This window comes from Ictidomys tridecemlineatus, chromosome 6 (assembly GCF_052094955.1).
Source record: "Ictidomys tridecemlineatus isolate mIctTri1 chromosome 6, mIctTri1.hap1, whole genome shotgun sequence".
Taxonomy (NCBI): domain Eukaryota; kingdom Metazoa; phylum Chordata; class Mammalia; order Rodentia; family Sciuridae; genus Ictidomys; species Ictidomys tridecemlineatus.
This window is the reverse complement of record NC_135482.1, coordinates 112,622,623-112,648,728: the sequence shown is the minus strand read 5'-3', so window position 1 is coordinate 112,648,728 and position 26,106 is coordinate 112,622,623. Positions and strand designations below refer to the sequence as shown.

General features: G+C 38.1%; 1 protein-coding gene across 1 annotated transcript; it reads left to right on the top strand.

Moving 5' to 3' along the window:
- Positions 1-288: 288 nt before the first annotated feature.
- On the top strand, positions 289-26,047 carry Atp6v1e1 (ATPase H+ transporting V1 subunit E1). The gene is made up of 9 exons (XM_005340573.5): positions 289-460; positions 8,209-8,274; positions 12,102-12,211; positions 12,535-12,601; positions 16,166-16,255; positions 17,318-17,386; positions 20,151-20,245; positions 23,309-23,396; positions 25,534-26,047. Exons 1-9 carry the CDS (start codon positions 428-430, stop codon positions 25,594-25,596), a joined length of 681 nt encoding a protein of 226 aa, XP_005340630.1. The 5' UTR covers positions 289-427; the 3' UTR covers positions 25,597-26,047.
- Positions 26,048-26,106: the final 59 nt, after the last annotated feature.

The window sequence follows — 26,106 nt, the reverse complement described above, 5'->3', positions numbered from 1 at the left end:
AGCCACGAAAACAAAATCATAATACTTTATGGTTTGGGCATAAGTAAAATATTTAAACATTTTTAAAAACGAAAGGGGAGTAAGGCTGAAGAAATTCAAACTGCTTCCTCATCGTCCTTCCCTCCTATGTAAGTCACCCAGGTTTAAACAGAAGAGGCGAAGTCACCAGCCAGAAATGCCTCCAGGAGCTGTCCGCGCATGCGTCAGTTTAAGGAAGGGCAGGACTTCATGAGACCCAGGCTCTTTCCATTGGCTGGAAAGCCTCGTAGGCTGGGCTGCACCGGCACCTAGCAGGAAGCGGAAGTCGGGTTATAAAGTAAAGGAAGTCAGAGAGCCTGCTCTGGTTTTGTTGGCCCTGTTTTTTCCACCGCCCTTTTTCTTAACTAAGTTCGGGACAGTTGCCCACCGACCTAGCATCGCTTTCACCATGGCTCTCAGCGATGCTGACGTGCAGAAGCAGGTGAGGGGCTGGGTTGGGTTTCGCGAATCTGAGGCCCCATCCTGGGGGGAGGTGGGCAGAGTACGGATCGAAGAAGGCTTGGGCCTTAGACACGTCGATTGCTGCAGTTGGGTCTCTTACCCAAAGTCCTGGTGGTCTCTGTGGGGTTTGCCCCATAGCTCATGTGACTTCTGCTTGGGTCCTACGTGCTGCGCGCTTGTCTGCACGCCTAGCTCTGCCCACCCATCTTAGTGGTCCCTAAGTACTCAGTGTACTTAATTGGACAGAGATCTGCGCAAAGATTGAAAGCAGTGTTTTCACTTGAGTTTTTAACCCCGAGGGAAGGGCTCACGATATATGATGGGAAAGAAACAATGTTGTAGGAGAGCAGCTTTCAATGTTGTTTTGAGGTCATTCCCTTTATGCACTTTGAATTTTTATTTTGAAGGAGTGTCTTCTGTCATAACGAATCTAATTTGAATATTAATGCAAATGCAAAAATCTTGTTTTCTTGGATTTTTTCTTAATCACGGGATCTTTTCCACCGAACTGCATCCCCAGACCTTTTTTTTTTTTTAAATATTTTAGTTGTAGCTGTTAATACCTTTATTTATTTATTTTTATTTTTTATTTTTTTATATGGTGCTGAGGATTGAACCCAGGACCTCGCACTCGCTAAGGCGAGCGCTTTACCGCTGAGCCACAACCCCAGCCCCCCCCCACGCCTTTTTATTTATATTGGGAGCCTCGCCAAGTTGCTGAGACTGGCCTCGAATTTATGACCCTCCGTCCTCAGCTTCCCCAATCGCTGGAAACCGGCATGTGCCAATACGCCTGGCTCTTTTTCTTAAATTTATGAGCCCCAGCACCTAATGTTGTTTGATACAAGGTCGGCGAGTCAGGATTTTTGGAAAAAATTGTCATGCAAGTCTTGAACTTACATCACTTTTGAAAGTGAATATACTCAATCTTGAGAAACTTGTTTAGCTTTTAAAAATGCACCATACCCTTAAGTTGCAGGCATTAGGAGTATTCTAAGATACCTGACACAGGAGGCTGAGGCCAGGGCACAATTTGAGCCTAAGAGTTCCAGGCCAGCCTAGACAACATAGTAAGACCCCCGGAACCTTGTCTCAAAATAAGAAAAATGGAAAGGAATGTTGTAACTTTAAAAGCCTCTCCTAGGAGTATAGTGGTGTTGACATGTCTATAACAAGGGAATGGTCTTGCTAATTGATATCCTGAAACAAGGGTTCTAGTGTTTAATAATTGTGTTGCCAGTAGATTTTTCAGAGAAGGAAATTTTAAGGCTGCAATTTAATATCTGTGGAGAACTGAACTACTTTTTTCCCCAAGTACTAGGAAAATTCTCTGACTAAAGCACACACAGTGGCTTATGAATCTTCTTAGATGAGCAATAAAATGTTTTTTCCTTTGATGTTTCCATTTCCTTATTTAAAAATAATTCTTTTCATTTTATCCCTAACCTAATATTCCCTAAGAAGAATGAGGTAGTTCTTCATTTTTCCCTTCCTTCCTTGTTTTCCTCTTTCCATGTGCTGATCACAAAAGTGAAATAGGAATGACAAAAAAATAGCTTCTGTGGAGAATTCCTACAATAGTAGAATAGTAGAAAATGAAGTTTTTCGAACATTTATCACCACCTTTGAATTCGAATATAGGAAAATCGATGCAGTGGAGAAGTACAATGCTGTTAGTATTCACAGTACTAATTCCCTTCTTCCTCTTATTCCATCATTGTACCTTTTGGTATTTAGAAGACTAAGGCTTCTACAGGAAAGGTGGAGTGCAAAAGTATGGCAATGTATTTCCTTGGATTGTAGATTAAAGTAATTTTTTCTTTTCCCCCACCACTGCATTTAATTTCCAGTGTTTTGTTTTTATTTTTGTGGTGCTGGCAATCAAATTCAGGGCCCTAAATGGGCTTGGTAGCACACGCCTGTCTACTCCAGAGACAGGAGGATTGCAAGTTTCGAGGCTAGCTTTTACAACTTGACAAGACCCCATCTCAAAAAATTAAAAAATAAAAAGGGTTGGGGGTGTAGCTCAGTGGTAGAGTGTAACTGGGTTCAAATCTCCAGTACTGCAAAAAAAGAAAAGAAAGAAAAAATATTCCAGTGTCTTGTGCCTGTTAGGCAAGTGCTATGTCCCCCACCCCAGGGTGGTATGTTTTACTCACTGTATTCTCAGCCATGAATAGGCCAGGTGCCAAGCACATTGTAGTGCTGAATAAATCCTGAATTCCTTGACTATCATATTAAGATATTTGTGTATGTTTGCTTGCTTTTTAAAAGTATTTTTTAGATGTAGATGGACACAATATCTTTATTTATTTATTTTTATGTGGTGCTGAGGATTGAACCCAGCACCTCACATGTACAAGGCAAGTGCTCTTTCAATGAGCCACAACCCCAATTAATTTATTTTTAAACGGTGCTGAGAATCGAACCCAGTGCCTCACATGTACTATGCAAGCACTCTACCACTGAGCCACAAACCCCAGAACCCCCCTTTTTTTAATCTGAAGAGTATGGTTATTTGTTTTACTTTTTTATTTATTTATTTTTTTTTTTGGTATTAGGGATTGAATTCAGGGGCACTCGGCCACTATGCCACATCCCTGGCCCTATTTGTATTTTATTTAGAGACAAAATCTTACTGAGTTCTTAGCGCCTCACTTTTGTTGAGGCTGGCTTTGAACTCAGGATCCTCCTGCCTCAGCCCTCTGAGCCATTGGGATTATAGGCATGTGCCACTGTGCCCATCTACTTTAACAAATTTTCAAAGGAAATTGAATAAAATCCTTTGATAACTGGGTTAGCAGAAAGGGGAAAAAAGAATTTTTTTTAGCGATCAGGTCTTTCTGCTTTAGGGGTGGAGTTAAATGTCCTTTAAGGGATTGACTTTTTCTCTTGGAACCCTTGGTTGACTGTAAATAGGCTTCTCTGACCTGGGTTAAAATGAGTGCCTTTTGCTGTAGACTAGGCTGATCGAGTCAAATCTGGTACTTGAGTGTCCATTGTGAATGATGAAAGCAGATAATTCAGCTTGAGTCAGATTTCACATTTAGAGGCCAACCACATCTTGTAGCATTCATAAACATTAGTTTTGATTACTGTGTTTAGGTAATTCCTAACCCACCACCCTAGGCTCGGGATGGAATCCAGTACCTCTTGCATGGTAGGTCCTGGGTTGCATTCCCTAATCCTAATTAAACTACTTTAGAAATTCCAGACAAAATGAAGTTCAGAGAGGCTTCAAATAGAACTTAGGGAGACACCATTCTTCATCATGACCATACATACATCCTAATTCTGTGGAGGCTAATTTTTTTTTTTTTTTAAAGAGAGAGAGAGAGAATTTTATTATTTAGTTTTTAGTTTTCGGCGGACACAGCATCTTTGTTTGTGGTGCTGAGGATCGAACCCGGGCTGCACGCATGCCAGGCGAGCACGCTACCGCATGAACCACATCCCCAGCCCTGTGGAGGCTAATTTTTAAGCACAGTGATTTTTCTCTGCATGTTGCCCATGATTAGTTACCCCCGATAGTTCAAGGTGTGATATTGTATTATTTATGAAATTGACTCTCGTTATCATACTGTTTTGGCTCTTCCAGTAGAATGGCTCTGTGTTCAGCTACAGGGGTGTAAAAGCCCCAGTTTACTGCTTTCTGATCCCAAAGAAGGAATTTGGAGGACTCAACAGAGAGGTTTTTGGTAGCAGTCTGAGATACAGTGGGAGAACCATACTATATCTATAAACAGCGAATAAATAGATATATGGGATAGATTGCATACCCATTGCACAAGTGGATTTCTTCAGATGCTTTATGAATACATTCTTTTACTTTACAACCAAGGTCACTATGCTTTGATTCTCACCTAAAGATTGCAGATAAAGGGAAGTAGTTGGCTTCTCTTCTCCCATTTATTTCATTTATCACTTTTTTTTTTTCTCTCCTAGGCACTGATCTGTTTCATAGACTCTGATTATCATGTTTTGGCTCCTCAAGAATAGAGTGGGCTGGGATTGTGGCTCAGTGGTAGAGCACTTGCCTGCCATGTGTGAGGCACTGGTTTCAACCCTTAGCACGACATAAAAAAATAAAGTTTTTTTTTTTTTTTTTAAAGAAAAAGAATACAGTGGTTCCAGGAATGGAGACATATACCTATAATCCTAGCTACTTGGGAGAATTAGAAGGATCACAAGTTCAAGGCCAGCCTTGGCAATTTAGCTATACCCCATAAAGTTTTTCCTTCTTTTTTTTTTTTTTTTTTTGCTGGAGATGGAACCTAGGACCTCATACATGCTAGATGCTAGATAAGTGCTCTACCTTTGAGCCCCAGTTCAAGCTGTCTCTTCTAAAATCATACTATGTTTTCTTTTAAGACTTTATGTATTCTCAACTCATTTTTAAAAATTTTTATTTAGATGTTGATGGACCTTTATTCTATTCATTTATTTGTATGTGGTGCTGAGGATCGAACCCAGTGCCTCACACATGCTAGACATGTGCTCTACCACTGAGCCACAACTCCAGCCCTCAACTCACTTTTTTTTTTTTTTTTTTAAGTTGTGCTTAAAAATATATATAACAGCCAGGTGCAGTGGCGCATGCCTATAATCCCAGCAGTTCCAAAGGCTGAGGCAAGAAGATTGTGAGTTCAAAGCCAGCCTCGGAAATTTAGCAAGGCCCTAAGTAACTCAATGAGACCCTATCTCTAAAAAGGGCTAGGAATGTGGTTCCGTGGGTAAGTGCTCCTGGGTTCAATCCCCAATGCCAAAAACCACAACAAACAACCGCAGGTGTCCATAATCCCAGCAATTTGTGAGTCTGGGGCTTGCAAATTCAAGGCTAGCCTCAGCAACTTAGTGAAGCCCTAAGCAACTTAAGGAGACCTTGTATTAGAGTAAAAACTTAAAACAACTGGAGATGTAGCTTATTGGAAAAGCACCCCTGGGTTCAATCCCCAGTACAAAAAGAATAAAAAAAATTTTAAAACCCCACATAACAGAATTTACCATCTTACCCATTTTTAAATATTCAGTAATGTAAAGTATAACCAATTATTGTGAAACAAAATTCATTTTTACATATCTATGTGTATCTTAGATTTATATCTTTGTGTTACATGGAGAAGTTGCTATGGAAATTGTTTCCAGAATTTGAACCTAAAAAGTACCCGGGAAATGACATTGCTGCACTCTGAAGGCTTAAAACTCACAGTAGATTCTCATTCATCTGGGGCTGGGGATGTGGCTCGAGCAGTAGCACGCTTGTCTAGCGTGCATGCGGCCCGGGTTCGAATCCTCAGCACCACATACAAACGAAGATGTTGTGTCCGCCGAGAACTAAGAAAAATAAATAAATAAATGTTAAAATTCTCTCTCTCTCTGTCCCTCTCTCTCTTTAAAAAAAAAAAAGATTCTCATTCATCCACAAATGATTGTTGAACACTTACTGTGGTGATTAATCCATCTTTTGGGGTATAAATGACAGACAAGATCCCTATACTCATAAGTTTTTAACCCCCCCCTTTTTTTTTAACCAGGGATTGAACTCAACACTGAGCCACATCCTAGCCCTATTTTGTATTTTGTTTAGAGACAGGGTCCCACTGAGTTGCTTAGATCCTCACTATTGCTAAGGCTGGCTTTGAATTCTTGATCCTCCTGTTTCAGCCTCCATAGCCACTGGCTTTATTTATTTGTGTTTTTTTTATTACTTCTTTTAGGTATAGTCACTGTGAAATTGTGAAATGAAACTGCCATTCCACTACCACTGAATTTTTGATTAACTATATGGGTTGGAATTTTACGTGAATATTTTACATCTGCCATTAGCGTCAATACATTATGAGTTTTAAGTTTAGGCATCAATTATCCCAAACTCCACTCAGAATATTTTAGTTGACATTTTTCTCCAGTGATGTCAGTGATCCAAAACCGTGTAACAAGTTCCTAGCCTCATAATTTAGTTGAAGACGGGGACATGTAAGCTAGCAGTTGTGACTAAATGTTTAGCTGCTCTGGTGGAGGAAGAACAGAGTGCCCCAGGTACACAGGAGTGGGAGGTTCAGGAAAGATATCCCAAAGGAGATGGCAGTTAAGCTAGCTGAGACTTGAGATGTATTGAGACAAAGAGGGGAAGGAAAGCGTGTTGTTTCAAGTAGAAAGTAGAGCATTTTGGAGTCTTGGAGGTAAGAGACAACTATAAACTCAAGTAACTGAAAATAAGCTTAGTGTGATAGGAACTAAGTCTGAAGAGTGGTGAGTAGTGAAGGGTTTGTCCATGTTAGGCTTGAAAGGTAAGCAGTGATCAGATCAGGTCCTGTACCTTCTAAAATCTTTGCATTCTATATTAGAGTGGTAACAGGACTAGGGGCATTTGGGAGACATTTGGAAGCTGGTGTAATAGTTCAGCTGAGAGATAATGGAAGGGACTAGGTGATGGAGAGATATAGGCAAATTTAGAAACTGTTAAAAAAAAAGAATTGATAGGATTTGGTGATTGACTGGATATAAAGACTGTGGTAGAAAAAAGGTCTTTTGTTAGCATTCATGCCTGGAAGGTTGGGAGGGGTGTGACCAGTAGTTAATAGCAAATGTGTTGAATTTAGTAATTTATGTGAGTAAGATATCCCAAAAGAGCTGTCTAGGAGCCAGAGGAAAAAAAGGGTGTGACCCCAAAAGAGACTTGAAGAAAAAGGAGGAAATAATGGAAACAAAGGGAAGAGATTGCTCAAGAAGGCAAGTTGGGGGCTGGGGTTGTAGCTCAGTGATAGAGTGCTTGCCTATCTATCATGGTTGAGGCACTGGGTTTGATTCTCAACACCACATATAAATAAATAAAATAAATGTCCATCAACAATTACATAAATAAATAAATATTTTTTTAAAAAAAGAAGGAGAGTTAGTCATCACATCAAATAGTGTTGAAAAATCAAGGAAAAGAATGCCAAGATTTAAGGACAAGGAGGTTTTTGATCATTTTATGAGACCACTTTCAGTGGACACAGAGGGACAGAAGTCAGATGGAGAGTGTTGAGAGTTGAAGGTAAGAAACTTGACAGCAAATACAGGTAACATTTTTAATCTTTGTGGTATTTGGGATCAAACAAAGTCTAGGCAGTTGCTCTACTATTGGGACTGTACTCCCAGCTCTTGAATTTAGATGGCCTTTTGATGGGGAAAAGAAAGAGAGGGTGCTAACTGAAGGACCATGAAGTAGAGGAGTCCTCCCAAATATTCCAGGTTCCTTGCAGTAGAATTATGTCCAGTTGGGGCTGGGGATGTGGCTCAAGCGGTAGCGCATTTGCCTGGCATGCGTGCGGCCCGGGTTCGATCCTCAGCACCACATACCAACAAAGATGTTGTGTCTGCCGAGAACTAAAAAATAAATATTAAAAAAAAAAATTCTCTCTCTCTCTCTCTCTCTCTCTCTCTCTCTCTCTCTCTCTCTCTGTCTCCTCTCTCACTCTCTCTTTAAAAAAAAAAAAAAAAAAGAAAAAAAAGAAAAAAAAAAAAAAAGAATTATGTCCAGTTTATCTGTGTTGTTGAATATTGTATCTTGTTCATTTGCCAAAATAAATTCCAGATTATAATCCTTCCTAAGAGCAGAAACTGTCATTTATCCATGTACTCAGCTTCTGGCATATGATATGCATTCAACAAATGGTTATTGAATGAATCAGAAAAGATACATTTTCTTTTCCCGTCAAATTAAAAATATTATTTTTTTTATAGATAAAGCACATGATGGCTTTTATTGAACAAGAAGCCAATGAGAAAGCAGAAGAAATAGATGCAAAGGTAAGATCCATTTTCTAGTTTTAAGAAATCATCAAAGTTTCATACAGTTTTGCTTTACTAAGCAATAATATAATAAAATTGTTTAGCACCAAATTGCAAAGGACTAATAAGAATATATGTCTATGGGCTGGGGTGGTGGCTCAGTGGTAGCATGTCTCGTGAGGCACTGAGTTCAATCCTCAGCACCACATAAAAATAAATAAAATAAAGGTATTGTGTCCATCTATAATTTAAAAAAGAAGTTTTAAAAAAAGAATAATGTCTTTAATGTTAAAAAAATAAATAAATTTTCCTTTGTAGTTGTTCTGATTGTTAATAAGTGTCCTGAAATTTTATCATAGGAGTAGAAAATTAATGCATGGTTTAATTTTCTTATGGAATCCATAATTCATAATCGCAGTAAAGTTTGTAAGTAACATTAAAATGAAAGCCATTGTACATAACAAAGGTGACGTTTAGTCAGCATCTAAAATTCTTATGAGGTGGTTACAGGCAAAGTGTAATTTGTCTGTAGCTGCAGATACTTGGGAAGTTGAGGCAGGAGGATCATTTGATCCCAGGGGTCTGATAACAGCCTGGGCAGTATAGTAAGACCAAACCCTGTCTCAAAAAAAAAAAAGCAAAAAATTCCAGTTGTACATTGTCTATATCAACTTATGTTCCTTAACAGTGTATCAAGTTTTTATTTTCCTTAAATATAATCATAATAGGCATTTAAAATATTATCAAAACACATTTTCTTCCTTTTTTTTAAATTTATTTTTTAGTTGTACACATACCTTTATTTTGTTTATTTATTTTTATGTGGTGCTGAAGATTGAACCTAGTGCCTCCCATGTGTGAGGCAAGTGCTCTACCACTGAGCTACGTCCCCAGCCCCCAAAACATATTTTCTAATATATATATATATATATTTTTTTTAAATGAGAGAGAGAGATAATTTTTTTTTTAATATTTATTTTTCAGTTTTCGGTGGACACAACATCTTTATTTGTATGTGGTGCTGAGATCGAACCTAGCCGCACGCATGCCAGGCGAGCACGCTACCGCTTGAGCCACATCCCCAGCCCAATATTTTCTAATATTTTATTTTTATCTTTTAAATCTACTATAGTTATATTTGTTAGCTAACTTTCAGGCATTGTATATACCTGCTCAAAAACTGAAGCTCTCTGAAACTTTGAATTATCACTTGGGGAAAAAGATTATTTTAACTCCCATTAATATATAATAATTAATAGTCTATTTAATATTATTTTAGTGGTCATAAAAACACCACAGTTTCTTTTTTGGTTCTGGGGATTTAACCCACTCAGCTATATCCCTTAGAGCATTTTATTTTTTATTTTGAGACAGGGTCCCATTGAATTGCTTAAGTCTCACTAAGTTGCTGAGGCTGACCTCAAATGTGCGATCCTCTGGCCTCAGCCTTCCAAATTGCTGGTATTACAGTCATGTGCCACCACATCTGGCGAAACACTACAGTTTCTTGTATGACTAGTTCCTCTCATTTTCTGTGAGCCAAGTATAAAAGTTTTATATGCCTGTAATTCCAGCAGCTCAGGATGTTGAGATAGGAAGATTGTGAGTTCAATGCTAGTCTCAGCAATTTAGTGAGGCCCTAAGCAACTCAGCAAGACCCTGTCTCTAAATAAAATATAAAAAAGGGCTAGAGATGTGGCTCAGTAGTTATGTATCCCTATGTTCGATCCCTAGTACAAAAAAAAAAAAAGTTTTATTTCAGCTATTATTTCAGGAATTGTATTCTTGTTTAAAATAATCTTGCCAGCCTCAGCAATGGCAAGGCACTAAGCAACTCAGTGAGACCCTGTCTTTAAAATAAAATACAAAATAGGGCAGATGTGGCTCAATGGTTGAGTGCCGCTGAGATCAGTTCCCAGCACCCCGCCAAGAAAGTAATCTGATCCTGCCCAACATGATGATTTTGCATACTCAGCTACTTGGGAATGCTGAAGCAAAAGAATCAAAAGTTCAAGGCCAACCTAGGCAACTTAGTGATCTGTCTCAAAATAAAAAATAAAAAGATATGGAGATGTAGCTCAGTGGTAAAAAACCACTGGGTTTTAATCCCTAGTACCACAAAAAAAATATTTTTTAAAATTGAAAAAGTAGGGCTGGGTTGTGGCTAAGCTGTAGAGCGCTCGTCTAGCAGTTTCGAGGCCCTCAGCACCACATAAAAATAAAACATATTGTGTCCAACTAAAAAATAAATATTAAAAAAAAATTGAAAAAGTAGTCTTACCCTGTATAACACCATCATCTTTATTTCCCATGATAGATACAGAGACAATTTATAGAAACATTTAGAGTCAGGCGTGGCTGCATGCCTGTAATCCCAGTGCCTCAGAAGACCTGAGGTGGGAGAATTGCAAGTTCAAGGCCATCCTCAGCAATTTAGCAAGGCCTTAAGCAACTTAGCAAGACTACGTCTCAAACTTTAAAAAAAATAAATACATTAAAATAAAAAGGGTGGGCTGTGGTTGTGGCTCAGCTATAGAGCCCTTGCCTAGCATGTGTGAGGCGCTGGGTTCAATCCTTAGCACCACATAAAAATAAATAAATAAAATAAAAGTATTGTGTCCAACTATAAAAACTAAGAAATATTTTTTTTTAAAGAGAGAGTGAGAGAGGAGAGAGAGAGAGAGAGAATTTTTAATATTTATTTTTTAAAACTAAGAAATATTTAAAAAAAGGGGCTAGGGATGTGGCTCAAGCGGTAGCACGCTCGCCTGGCATGCGTGCGGCCCGGGTTCGATCCTCAGCACCACATACAAACAAAGATGTGTCCTCCGAAAACGAAAAAAGATAAATATTAAAATTCTCTCTCTCTCTCTCTCTCTCTCTCTCTCTCTCTCTCTCATTTCTCTCTGTAAAAAAAAAAAAGAAAGAAAGAAATATTAAAAAAAAATTTAAAAAGGTTAAGATGGTGGCTTAATGGTTAAGCACCTTTGGGTTCAATCCCCAGTACCCACCCTGCAAAAAAAAAAAAAATTAACTTTAGAACATGCAAGTTCAAGTACCTGTGCCAAGCCTTGAACATCTGAATCAGCAACTTTTGCTAACTTTTCCAAAATCATAATTTCTTATTGTTTGAAAATTGTGGACATCTCATTAAGTTAACTTTATTTATTTGGTTGGTTGTTTTGGACTATGCTGGGATCAAACCCAGGCCCTGGCACAAGCGAGATAGATGTTCTGTCACTGAACTATACCCACAGACAGGATAACATTTTAAAGAAATAACTGCTCAGTAATTTACATTAATGAAAATAATAACCCTTGTTTATAAAATTCCTGTTTTAGAGCTGTTAAATTTACATATTCAACTCATGTGAAAAGAATACTTTTTGTTATTTCATTTTACAACATAGGACACTGAGGCTGTTACTTGATCAAATTTTATAGGCAATAACCCAAATTCTTTTTTTTTTTTTAAATTAGCCCTAGTAAGAAAGTGGACTAAATGAAGAATACATTATTATTATTATTATTATTATTATTATTATTATTATTATTTTGTGTGAACAAAAGCTTGTTTCTGATTATATATTTTGTAACTTTGTGACTGGGTACAGCTTTCCTTTCACATTTTTAATTTTCTTATTTATCCTTTATAATAAAATCATTGGTCTTTCCTTTTGAATAAATTAGAAGTAATCTTTGCAGGTGAGCATCACAATAAATCTTAGGTTTTAGATATAGAATAAGTGATCATAAGCAAGTGTCTCTAGTTACCAGCTGCTTAGAGTACAACTGTTTGCCAAAATCTAATGTCAATGAATTAATGGAAATTAATTTTACTGTAGGCAGAAGAAGAGTTCAACATTGAGAAAGGGCGTCTTGTGCAAACTCAAAGACTGAAGATTATGGAATACTATGAGAAGAAAGAAAAACAGATTGAGCAACAGAAGAAAATGTCAGTAAATCCTGGTCCTAGTATTAAGCTAAAGAAGCTCTCAGAAGTCAGTGAAACATGGGGCCGAGGTTATTGTTCATTGGTGAAGTGTTTGCTTAGCATGCAAGAGGCCCTGGGCTCAACCCAAAGTAACCCCCCCACCCACACCCACACCCCCCCACAAAAAAAGTAAGATGAGGACAGAGCAGGTGCTTTGCAGTACAGTTCTTGACTTTACCTCCAACTACTTACCTGACCTTGGGCATGACAATAGAAAACTGTATGTTTTTTCACAGTTTGTTTTTTTATGCTGCTCTTATGCTGTTTTCCCATACCTTTTGCAGTCAAATGTCCAATTTGATGAATCAAGCAAGGCTCAAAGTTCTCCGAGCAAGAGATGACCTTATCACTGTGAGTAATTAGCCCCATTACATATAAAATTATAAATGTTAGCCAAGGTGTGGTGGTACAAACTTGTAACTACAGCTACTAGGGGTGCTGAGGCAGGAGGATCATATGTTCAAGGCCAGCATAGGCAAATTATCAAGACCTTGTCTCAAAATCAAATGAGGAAAGGGCTGGGGATGTAATTCAGTGGCAGAGCATGCCTAGCTTGTGCCCTGGGTTCAATCCCAGAACCATAAAAGTATGAGTTGCTGAGTGATTTTTAGAGAGAATACAATTGTTCAGCAAATCATTATATGAGGTATTAATGATAAATATAAACAAGAATAAGAGAGAAGCCCTGACTTCAATGACCTTCTAATCTAAGAACGGCTCTACTGGATCATAGGGCAACAACAGAGTGGTCTGTACATAATATGTAAGGCTCAAAAGGGAAGATGGATTGAATATAGATAGGATCATGAATACAAGGCCAAGAGTGGGTCCCTGTTTTCAGTAAAAAGCCATTGGAGTTTTTGTTTTATTTTGTGGACAATATCATAAATAGGATCATAATACTATTGTATAGGCTAGGGAAGAGGTTAGAAACAAGAATACCATTTAGAAAGTTTTATAGTTATTCAAGGAAGAGGGCAGAAACCTGTAGAAACATTACTTAATTGAAAGGGGTCTAGGTTTTTTTGTGTGTGTGTTTTGTTTTGGTTTAGTTTGGTTTGGTTTTGGTTTTGGTTTCAGAGATTGAACTTGGGGATGCTTAACCCCTGAGCCACATCTCCAATATCCTATACCATTTTTTTTTTTTTTTTAATTTTGAGACATGATCTTGAACTTTTGATCCTCCTGCCTTTGCATCCTGATTTCCTGGGATTGTAAGACCTATATGAAGTAAAGCTATAAAACCTAAATAAATGGAAGACACACTATTGTCTTACACAGTTAAAGAAACACAATGGTAAAATGCTCCTGGGTTCCATTCCCAATACCAAAACAATAAAAACAAAAAGAGCATGGTGGCAGTGAGGTGAGGCACATATTACAGGAAGACTTGCCAGACATCAGCCACTTCCAAGTCCAGCACTAAGTTCTGAATTTCACTCCTGAATACTCAAAGAGAATGATGTTTCCATTACCAAAAATGAAGTCAGGATGACAAGGTGTTTTGTTAAGAGAAATAACCAGCTCATTTTTGGATATATTTCGAGGGATGGGAAACCAGATGGAAATGTGTCAGCTGTTAAGTGTAAAGGACCGATGACATATTGATTTAACTCTCATAAAGAAAGTGGCCCCGGGGCTGGGGATGTGGCTCAAGCGGTAGCGAGCTCGCCTGGCATGCATGCGGCCCAGGTTCGATCCTCAGCACCACATACAAACAAAGATGTTGTGTCCGCCGATAACTAAAAAATAAATATAAAAAAAATAATAAAAATAAAAAAATCTGCCTCCTTTAAAAAAAGAAAGTGGCCCCAATTTGAGTAGTTTATCTGCTTTTAAGCTTTAGGAATGTGGGAAAATAGAAAATCTCGTTGTTAATTCATTCTACCACATGGGAATAGTTTATCCCTTTAGGACATCAAAGGATTAGAGTGCTTTTGTGGGAGATGTTCACTATAATATGTTACTAGTTCAGGACAATTGCAACCTATCTTTTCACTAAATGTTGAGTTTCAGTTGCTTGGTGTGGTAGCACACTTGCATAATCTCAGCTTCTTGTTAGGTCAGGACAGGGCAATCACAGATTCACTGAGCCCTACGGAGATGTACCTCTGGTAGAGGACTTGTGAAGTATGTAACAGACCCTGGGTTGGATTCCCAGTATCACGGTAGTCAGTAGTTGATTCCCTTTCAATGGATTAATTCCTTTTGCAACTTGAATTAATTGACCTAATTTACAAGCTGCTCTTAAATTAATCCTTAGGGAAAGTAGTTGTAGAAGAGCTTGAGGCTGATAAGTTATTGAAACTTGAGTTTAAATTTTAGCTCTGCTTGAATCAAATGTATGAAATATGACATGTCAAGAGCTTTGTAATATTTTGAACAACTAATAATAAAAAAAATTTTAGCTCTGCCATATTTGCCTAAATTATTGTTTCTGACCCCAAATTTCCACTTCTGTATGTTAAGATATTTGGTAAACAGTAATCAATAAATGGGCAAAGGAATGAGCAGATACTTCATAGAAGAAATACAGTTGATCAATAAATATATATAAAAAATTCAACATCTCTAGCATTTAGAGAAATGCATGTTAAAACTACACTGAAATTCCATCCCATTCCAGTCAGAATGGCAGCTGTCAAGATACAAGCAACAATAAATGTTGGCAAGGATATGGGGGGAAATGTACATTCATATATTGTTGGTGAGACTGCAAATAGGTGCAACCACTATGGAAAGCAGAATGGAGATTCCTAAGAAAATTTGGAATGTAATCACCATTTGACCCAGTCATGGGTTTATGCCCAAAGGACGTAAATTAGCATACTACAGTAGTAGTAGTGAATCAACTACTACTGCGACACAGCCACATCAATGTTTATAGCAACTCAATTCACAATAGCTAAACTGGAACCAACATAGGTGCCCTTCAAAAGATGAATGAATAAAGAAACTGTAGTGTACATACACATTGGATTATTACTCAACCTTAAAGAAGAATGAAATTTTGGCATTTGCCAGTAAATAGATAGAACTGGAGAATATTATACTAAGCAAAATAAGCCAATTCCCAAAGAACCATAGGCCAAATGTTTTCTCTGATATTCGGTTGCTAATTCACAATAAGGTGGGTGGGGAGAATACAGGTAATTTGGACTAGACAGAAAGGAGTGAAAAGAGGGGAGGAAGTATGGGGGTAGGAATGATAGTAGAATAAATCAGACATTGTTACCCTAAATGTATATATGATTACATGACCTGTGTAACTCTATCTCATGTACAAGCAGACAAATGAGAAGTTATGCTCCATTTATGTAGGATGTGTCAAAATGCATTTTGTCATGTATAACTAATTAGAACAAGTTTATATATATATGTAAAAACAACAACAAAACAGATATTTGGTAAAGAGGATCTAATGAGAATGGGCACATTTAAATCCTCTAACATAACACTTGGCATTTAGTACTTATTTAGGAAATGTCAGTTCCCTTTCCCCCTACCATTTCTTCTTGTGATAGACCTGGGTAAAAATTAAAATACACTTACAGCTAGCTGGGCACTCATGTGTAGAGCAAGAGCTCACTGTGGGAGTATGTTAGTCGGTAATTCTTAAAAGGGATATGGTTTTGGGCTGGCGCCAACTTCCCCACTCTCCACTGTCTCCCCAAAACTTGATTTGCCACTAGGGGTGCATATCTCTCCTCCTTAAAATACCAAGAAAAGCCATAACTTTCCACAGATTACATTAAGTAAAATAAGCTATAAAGACCTCTTGCTATAGTCAAATATACCAGACAAAAATCTATCTTGGAGTGTGTATTAAATGAAAACCCAGCAATAAAATGTGACATGATGGGCATTTACCAGCCTTGATGTGTAGATAACTTTTTTCTTTGCCATTCTTTGTAGGACTTACTGAACGAAGCAAAACAGAGACTCAGCAAAGTGGTAAAAGATACAACCAGGTACCAAGTGCTACTGGATGGACTGGTCCTCCAGGTATACTTACAGGCCATATCTACCATTTACAGCCACAGTTCTGAGAAAACTTATAGGACCTCTTTAAAGATCAGCTCTGTTTTTTCTATCTTAGCATTTTTCCCTTTTACTTTTTACCTATCTAAAATGTGTGTTTAAAGTAGCACTCTCGGGCTGGGGATGTGGCTCAAATGGTAGCATGCTCGCCTGGCATGCGTGGGGCCCCGGTTTGATCCTCAGCACCACATACAAAACAAAGATGTTGTGTCTGCCGAGAACTAAAATAAATAAATATTTAAAAAAGCTCGCTCTCTCTCTCTCTCTCTCTCTCTCTCTCTCTCTCTCTCTCTCTCTCTCCACACACACACACACACACACACACACACACCTCTCTTTAAAAAAAAAAAAAAGAAGTAGCACTCTCACTGTTTTTGTTTTTTTTTAAAATTTGTCAGTGGATGCAATACCTTTATTTTATTCATTTGTAGTGCTGAGGATCGAACCAAGTGCCTCACATGTGGTAGATGAGCACTCTACCACTGAGCCACAACCCCAGCTCATCTTACTATTCTTTTATATGGTCTTATTCAAAACCATATTTTACTCAAAGGGTCAAATCTGCTTTTAGCTTTAAACTTGCTTTGTTTGATTTTTACCACTAAAGTATTTGCTTCAGGTGTAATTGCTTAGTCCTAGGTGGTGATTCCTTATTTTACTTATGTTAATCACAAAATATTGTCCCCTATCCAACTGATAAGACTAGCATTTGGGGGCTGAAGTTGTGGCTCAGCAGTAGAGCTCTCGCCTAGCACATTCGAAGCCCTGGGTTCAATCCTCAGCACCACAGAAAAATAAATAAAACATTAAAAAAAAGACTATCATATGAATTTGAATTTAAGTACCAGATTATCAGTTTATCTGGTTTCCAATAATTGGAATTTTCCCTCCATGTTCTCTCATACTCTCTGTGCTGTCTTCTCAGGAGACATTGTTCCTTACTTGATGAAAGAATTTTAGAAACATTGTTTTGCTATTGCTTTTAGTTTGTATTTTCCTCCAATGGCATCTGATTGTTTCTTACAGGGTTTGTACCAGTTGTTGGAGCCCCGAATGATTGTTCGTTGCAGAAAACAAGATTTTCCTCTAGTAAAGGTAAAGAACTTAGCTGAAGAAGAGAAAGTTTTTTAAAAAGATCAAAATTCTGTGATGAAATGCATGGTCTAATAACAGCTGAATTTGGAGGATTAGAGGAATTTTACCACATTGTATGTTAATTTTAGTTCAGCATCTAGTTTCTTAAGAAAGGTTGAGTTGCCATCCAAGCTAGTACCTTCTTCCTTTTTTTTTTTTCTTGGAGGTGGGCAAATCTCAATTTAATTGCAAAAGCCTTCATTTTTAGCACATTCAACAATGAACAAACAGGAGAACCACTTTTTGAACATATAAACATATAAAAGTCCTTACCTTCTTACTTTTCTGGGAACTTAGAAGTACTGTGATCCTAAAATCAAATAATAAAAGCTGCGCCTCCTGGATTGGAGCAAAGATAGGCAGTGCCTTCTTTAGGAGGCAGCCTACTGCCTCAAGGCCTGGCTATAACCTAATTAAATGTATTCACATACTCAGAGAAAGAAGAGAGGTTGTTCACCTCAGATAGTATCACCAAGTTGCTCATCTGATTACCATTCTTCTTCCATGTAGCTTGCTTTAGGGCAAGGACTTGCTGAGTCCCTTGGCAACTGCATTTCTTAGAACACACCAATACATTTATAATAATATCCATGCATTCATAGTATAATTTGTCTCCCTAAGTAACTTGTCTCCTAGGAAAGAAAGTATGCCATTGAGGGAACATAGGTATTCATTCTCCTTAGGTACATCTTTGCTACTGTAATGAGTTATATAGTTCTAGTTTGTCATGTATCCATGTTTGTGCTGACATGTCATTATGAACCTCTAAACCAGAGGACTAGACATTAGAGTGGAGAGTTTACTAAGGGTCTGTCATTCTAAGGAGGTCGGTCTAAAGTTGCCAGCTAACCTTAAGTAGATGACACTGGGTATCAACCAAGTGTTTTCTTAAAACTTACACTGTCAATTATTAGCTCTCCAGACTGATGCTATATTAGCTACAAAGAGCAGGGAATTGTTGAATATCTACATCAGTTTGTTCAACTAATAACATCAGAAAAAAATTGAAATTCTTTAATTTCTTCATGAAAATATTTACATATCTAACACAATAGTGTTCAGGTCTGGCCTTTCCAGTAATTGTTTGACTATCAAATTGTAATATAGCAGTAAAAATCCATTTTCATCTTCTTTCCCAGTAAACTGTGTATCTCCAGAATTTTCTCATCTTCCTCTGTGCAGCTCTGTACCCAGTAAACAATAGCTCCGCATTTGCCCTATTCATTCCTGAATTCTATGTACTTCATGTGTGTGGTACCATTCACTATTTGTCATTTTGTAACTGGTTCATTTCATTTAACATAATGTTGTCAAGTGTCACTTGTAGCATGTGTCAGAATTCCATTCTCTCTCTCTCTCTCTCTCTCTCTCTCTCTCTCTCTCTCTCTCCCCCTCCCTCCCTCCCTCCCCTTGGTACTGGAGAGTGAACCCAGGAGTGCTTAACTACTGAACTGCATCTCCAGTCCTTTTGATTTTTTGAGACAGGGTCTCACTATTGGTTAAGACCTTACTAATTTGCTGAGGCTGGCTTTGAACTTGCAATCCTCCTGTCTCAGCCTCCAAAGTTGCTGGATCCTTTCTCTAAAACTATATAATATTCCATCAAATGTATATGCCTGGGGGCTAGAGTGATAGAGCACTTGCCTGGCATGTGTGAAGCGTGGGTTTAGTCCCAAGCACCACATAAAACTGAATAACAAAAAAGGTATTGTGTCCATCTACAACTAAAAATATTTAAAAAATGTATATGCTATATTTTGCTTATCCATCCTCCATTGATAGACACATGGGTTGTTTTACCTTTTGTGATTATTGTTGCCGAGAAAATAAGCATATATATATATATATATATATTTATTTATTACCCAGAAATAGAATTGATAGATAATAAGGTAATTTTGAGAAAGTATTGCAGAGGTTTTTTTTTAAAATATATCTTTATTTTATTATTATTTTTATTTTTATGTGGTGCGGAGGATCAAACCCAGTGCCTCACGCAAGCTAGGTGAATGTTCTAACACTGAGCCACAACCCCAGCCCCTATACTGCAGAGTTTTAAGCAGTTGCTACATTTTATATTCTCTCCCACATAGTGCACAAAGGCTCTAATTTTTTCCACACTCTCACTAACACACTTTCTGCTTTGGGGTGTTTTTTGTTTGTTTGTTTGTTTTGAAACTCTTCTTTGCCTAGACTGGCCCTGAATTTCTGGGCTCAAGTGATCTTCCTGTCTCATCCTCTCTATTAGTTGGGACCTCAGGTGCACACCACCACTGCACATGGCTGGTTTTTTTATTTTTATTTTTTCTATAATAGCCATCCTAATGGGTGTGGAATGATACCATTCTTTCTTGTGTAGACTGTTGTCCGATCTTTTGCAGCTGCCATTTGAAACTCTTAACAGCCAAATCCCACTCCTCTTCCTGATGCTCTTGGCTGGAGTGATAACATCTTCCTCTTATCTTCCCACACTTCACACCTGTGTCCATCAGTTATTCACAAAAGTTGCTCATATCTCTTGCCTCCTGCATGCAGGCTCTCAGTTAATCTCATTCTTCCTTATAGGTGGCACTATTTTACATTCCATTTGCAGAGCATATATTTTTCACTTAGAGTAAAATAGGAATATCCTTATTTGTATAAGCTGTTGATTTGCAGGTGGTGGTGTACCTGTTCAACAGTTTTCTTAAAAACCTTTTTTTGGTTGTTGTTGTTTTCTCTTCAGGCTGCAGTGCAGAAAGCTATTCCTATGTACAAAATTGCCACCAAGAAGGATGTTGATGTCCAAATTGATCAGGAGGCTTACCTGCCTGAGGAAATGTAAGGAGTATTCCTGCTGTTAACATCTGGAATCTCACTGCAAGAATGTTCTTTGCACTGGATCTTTTTAAAAGCATGTTTCAGTGCTTTCTTTAAGTATTTAAAGTGCTTTTAAAAAGCATTTAAATAATGGAGGGGTAAGACAAGATAATACAAATGGAAGAAATGATTTACAGTAGAAGGGGTAAAGAGAAAAGGGGAGGGGAGGGGAGGGGAGGGGGGATAGTAGAAAATAGGACTGACAGCAGAATACATCAGACACTAGAAAGGCAATATGTGAATCAATGGAAGGGTAACTGATGTGGTACAGCAATCTGTATACGGGGTAAAGTTGGGAGTTCAGAACCCGCTTGAATCAAACTGTGAAATATGATGTATTAAGAACTGTGTAAGGTTTTGAACGACCAACAATAAAAAAAAAAAAAAAAGCATTTAAACATGCTTGGTTGGAGGGGTAGTAAGAGATTGCATGCTTAGCATGTGCAAGGCCTTGGGTTTGATCCCCAGGACCAAAATTAAGTGTGTTTTCTCTAGCACATTCGCAGAGGTGGTGTTATAAATGCTGCTGTTTTCTCTGGAAATGCTCTGCTCTTCTTTGTTAACCAGCTAGTATACTCTAAAAGTCTGTGGTTACTTCATTCATCCTAAAGAAAAGTGATACTATTACTGTAACCCAAACTTATAGCTGGGTCTATATCTATGAATTGGATTCTGAGGAAGAGAGTTCCTAATTCTAAATTGTTACCAAAACAAGAATCAGGCTGAAGATGTATTTCAGTTGTAAAGCACTTGTTTAAGAATGCATGAGGCCCTAGGTTCAATACTCAGCACTGCCAAAAAGAAAAGAATATAAAAAACTATGATTATTGCATGTGCTAATAATTAGGTTCAAGTGACATCAGTACTTCTGCAGACTATGAGGGAATGACAGACCCAGGCAAGTGTCCCTAGAAAACTTCATGTAGTTGAGGTAGGTATAGAAACTCTGAGGAAGGATAGAGGGTTGGGTTGAGGTGTTTTTTTTTGGTACCAGGGATTGAACTCAGGGGCACTTGATCACTGAGCCACAGCCCCTGCCCTATTTTGTATTTTATTTAGAGACAGGATCTCACTGAGTTGCTCAGCATCCCCCATTGCTGAGGCTGCCTTTGAACTCGAGATCCTCCTGTCTGAACCTCCTGGGTTGCTACGATTATAGGGGTACGCTACTGCGCCTGGCCAGGACTTTTTTTTTTTTTTGCTGGGGATTAAACCCAGAGTTTTGTGCATGCAAGGCAAGCATTCTACCAACTTAGCTATATCCCCAGCCAGGTTTTTTTAATTGACATCATTGTTAAATGAGATACTGTGCCTGGATAAATGAGCACAGTGCTGTGGAAACTGAACATGCAGGGCAGGGTAACACTAGTTCAGGGGCTCGTAAATAACAGGTTTTACTTATTAAAGATCCCTGTTCTATCCCTAGCATGCAAAACAAAAACAGCAAAAATAAAAGATCATTGTACCTTTGGAGACAGATGTGTTTTGAATTTTAGAGTTTAGAAAAATACTGTTCTGTAATATCCCCCACCAGTGTCTGAGGCATCGCCCCATGATCAGGTGCACTAATATTTCCAAGTGGAATAGGAACATTCACACTGTGAAGAACAAACACTTTGCAGTTGTTGGTGATAAATTGACTAAAAGATATTTCCAGTTTTTATTTTCAGAGCTTTTGGATTTTAGTATTGCAGATACAGGACTGTAGATATATTCCAGTGTGGAGTGGTATTTTGAATATTGTCAGGACAGTTACTCCATTATCTAACTCAGTCTTTGAAAGTAAGCCTGTCTCCTGGTTTATGAAATAAAGAGTATACCAAAGCATTTTTTTTAAGGTCCACAGGAAGATTCAGTGACACAGGAGAAGCCCATGCTGACCTTTAGGAGGTACCTGGCATATACTCAGTCCTCTCCCTCACTCCTCCAATGGGACAAAGAATTGTATTGTAGACAATGGGTCAGGATTTTAGCAAGGAACCTTCCTATCCTCATGAAGAATACAGGCTGTTTAGAGAAACCAAAAATAGATGAAACAAATGGAAATGCAGGAAGGAGGTGCAAGAAAAATAATTAAGGCCCCCTTATCCATCAAAATTTTCAAAAGAAGGTTTGTAAAACCTTTCCTAATCTTATCTGATAGCCTGCTAATTTCAAGAAAAAATTGATACAATAAAGTGATATAGTAAATAAATTTCATTCTCAGAGGGCACTTGGCCTGTTCACTTTATAGCTTTAAGTGCTAAAACTGAAGAAAGGAATAGTAAGTGAAGTGTGGCTTTGGGCCGAGGTTTGGCAGAATGTAGTCAGAGTGTCTTTCAGAGAAACATAGTTAAGAATATTGCCTTACCAATGTTGCTTGGTAATTAGCAGCCTCTGGACTTTAAAAATTCACATGCAGTTGGCCTAGTGGTGCACACCCGTAATCCCAGACACTTGGGAGGTTGACGTAGGAGGGTAGCAGGTTTAAGGCCAGGCTGAACCTTGTCTCAAAAATTAAATAAAAAGGGCTGGGCATTTCATTCAGAGGTAGAACGCTCCTGAGTTCAATCTGCAGTATACTCTCCCATGTGCCCCCAATTTTTTTTTTTTTAATGAGGAGTTGGTCTCAGCAATAGACCCTATTGACTCTATTGAGATAATATCTTCCCCTTTTCATTTTTTAGGAAGGGATAGCTGTTAGAATTGGATGCTTTATAAGAATCAGGCACAGAGCAGTCACTTGTATTAACACCACAAAGACCTGAACTCCTCAAGCATTTTTTTAATATTTTTATTTTAGTTATAGATGGATGCAATACCTTTATTGATTTTTATTCAGTGCTGAGGATTGAAACCAGTGCCTCGCCTGTGCCAGGCAATCCCAGCCCCTCAGAAGTGTTTTGAATTAACATCAAGCCTGTTGATCATTTTGCACACACCACGCCCTCAAGCGGCCTTCCTCTCAGAGAATGATATAAGCAAACCATGTGTTTTTGTCTTCTTCAAATCTGTAAAAATTGTTATTTCTTGTGTTTGTTATAGAGCTGGTGGAGTTGAGATCTATAATGGGAATCGTAAAATAAAGGTTTCCAACACCCTGGAAAGCCGGCTGGATCTCATAGCCCAGCAGGTGAGCGTGGGAAAACTTCTTGTTACCTGCTCTACTGCTCTTTGAAGTGGTGCAGAGAACACATGTCCATGCACTGGTATTTGAGATTTGTCACTTTCCGCCTTTACTTTTTCTTAGAGAATAAGGATTCAGCATGCAGCAGCATTTACTGAGGAAATAGGACTCATATGGGATCAGAACCAGGGTTCTATTTGTCTAAGATTCTTTTTATTTATTTATTTGTTAATTTATTTGTACTGATCATTTATACATGACAGCAGAATGCTGCTCAATTTATTGTACACAAATGGAGCACAATTTTTTCACTTGTGGTTGTACACAAGTAGGGTCAAAGCATCCATGCAATCATACAAATACCTAGGGTAATGATGTCCGTCTCATTCCACCATCTTTCCTATCCCCCTATACCCTCCTCTCCCCTCCTTCCCTTTTGGCCAATCCATAGTTCTTCCACTCATCCCATCCCTCCCACCCCCTGCCCCATCCTTGTAGATTATCATCCACTTAATCAGAGAAAATATTTGGCCTTTGGTTTTTTGGGATTGACTTACTTCGCTCAGCGTGATATTCTTTTTATTTTTTTAGTTGTTGTCAGACCTTCATTTTATTTATTTGTATGTGGTGCTAAGAATCAAACCCAGTGCCTCACGCATGCTAGGCAAGTGTGCTACCACTGCCCACAACCCCAGCCCCAGCGTGATATTCTCTAACTCCATCCATTTACTTGGAAATGCCATAATTTTATTCTCTTTTATTGCTGAGTAATATTCCATTGTGTATATATAACACAGTTTTTTTATCCATTCATCTATGGAAGGACATCAAGGTTGTTTGCAGTTTGGCTATTGTTATTGTGCTGCTATAATAAACATTGATGTGGCTATGTCACTGTAGTATGCTGTTTTTAAGTCCTTTAGGTATAGACCAAGAAGTGGGATAGCTAGGTCGAATGGTGATTCCATTCCAGGTTTTCTAAGGAATCTCCATACTGCTTTCCAGATTGGCTGCGCCAATTTGCAGTCCCATTAGCAATGTATGAGTGTACCTTTCCCCCCACATCCTCGCCAACATTTATTCTTGTTTGTCTTCATAATAGCTGCCATTCTCACTGGCATGAGATGAAATCTTAGTTTTGGTCTGCATTTCTATAATTACTAGAGAGATGTTGAACATTTTTTCATATATTTGTTGATCAGTTGTATATCTTCTGAGAAGTGTCTGTTCAGCTCTTTAGCCCATTTATGCTGAGTTCTTTATCCACGAAACAAGTAAATACTTGTTTAAAGGAATTATACGTCTGCTGACTACTCAGATCTTTCCATGTTTGCACAAATGAACTCTAGGAAACAAACCAGGAAAATTCCACTTGCTGTACAATGCTGGGCTAATCTCCTCTGGACTGCCAACTTGGTTGCTTCCTTGTTTCATATATTTGTTGATCAGTTGTATATCTTCTGAGAAGCACTTTGTCCTTGTGTGTCATCTTCTGGTAATTTAATCATTAGAGGTGTGTAGCCTAGTATGGTAGCCATGAATGTTTAAATTAAGATTACAACCTTAGGGCCTGAGGGTGCAGCTTAGTGGTAGAGTGCTTGCCTAGCATGCACCAGGCCCTGAGTTCTGTCCCTGGAATTCCTTAGTCTCACCAGTATACTTTTCAAATATGCTACCATATTAGATAGCACAGCTTTAGAAGTTTGAGGTTAAATCCTAAGGATTGTTAGTTGATGTAAGGAATGCTTCAGCACAGACCTGCATCTTAAATATTATGTGTGGTTCCTTCTGTCACATAGTATGCACTTAATAAATGTTTGTTGTAAGAAAGAAATGTAGATGATCCAGAATTATTAGGTATAACGTTAATGGGTCTATCTTCTTAGATCATAATATAACAGGTCTTAGAAATGACTTCAGATTTTTCATATTTATACTTTTTTTTTGTAAGCAGTCAGTCTGCACCCCATATTTGTGATTAGTTCAGTTAAAGTGCATTATATAAGTGAAGGCAGATGTGGTGCATTTAGCTTTGTGATTGCCTCCTCAACCATTTAGAGGTTAATAACTTTCTTGATGTGGTTAAGATGGGAGGATTTGACAAGTCTCCCAATTGATGACACTTAAATTTTTTTCTTCACAGATGATGCCTGAAGTACGAGGAGCCTTGTTTGGTGCAAATGCCAATAGGAAGTTTTTGGACTAAGCCCTTGGGAGGTGAAATTAATCTACTGCTGTACCTCTGAGAAGCAAGATCGTCTATGTAGCTTACTATGTAGCTTCTTCTTTGTTGTTCTGCTTTTATGTTTATCAGTGGCTATCCTTCTGTAGCTAATATCCTTGGCCTAATGTTAACAACTGGAGGTTTCCTAAGTGTGATCAGGACCCACAGTAATTTGTCTCAGGTACCACAGCTTTTATTTGGTTCTGTAGCATGAAGAGGAGGGGTCAGATAGTACTGCATGGACTACACCAAGTCTCCTGTTCTTTTCACTGTTCTAATTACCTAATCTACACAGTGATATGCATGGTGATCCTTGCTCTTTAGGTATGGGGCATGTATTCTTTGGGCCTAGAATTTTTCTTCATCTGTAAATGTGATTTAAAATCTAAGCAATGAATATTCTTTATTTATTAAAACAAAAGATTTATGTGGATTTAACTGTAATTTATTTTTGCGTGTATCATGCTAGGGATCAAACCTTAGGGACCTGCA

Coding starts and splice junctions, on each gene's coding strand:
- Atp6v1e1 (XM_005340573.5), top strand. CDS start 428: ATGGCTCTCAGCGATGCTGACGTGCAGAAGCAG. Junction 461..8,208: donor ATGCTGACGTGCAGAAGCAG/GTGAGGGGCTGG, acceptor TTTTTTTTATAG/ATAAAGCACATGATGGCTTT. Junction 12,212..12,534: donor ATTGAGCAACAGAAGAAAAT/GTCAGTAAATCC, acceptor TACCTTTTGCAG/TCAAATGTCCAATTTGATGA.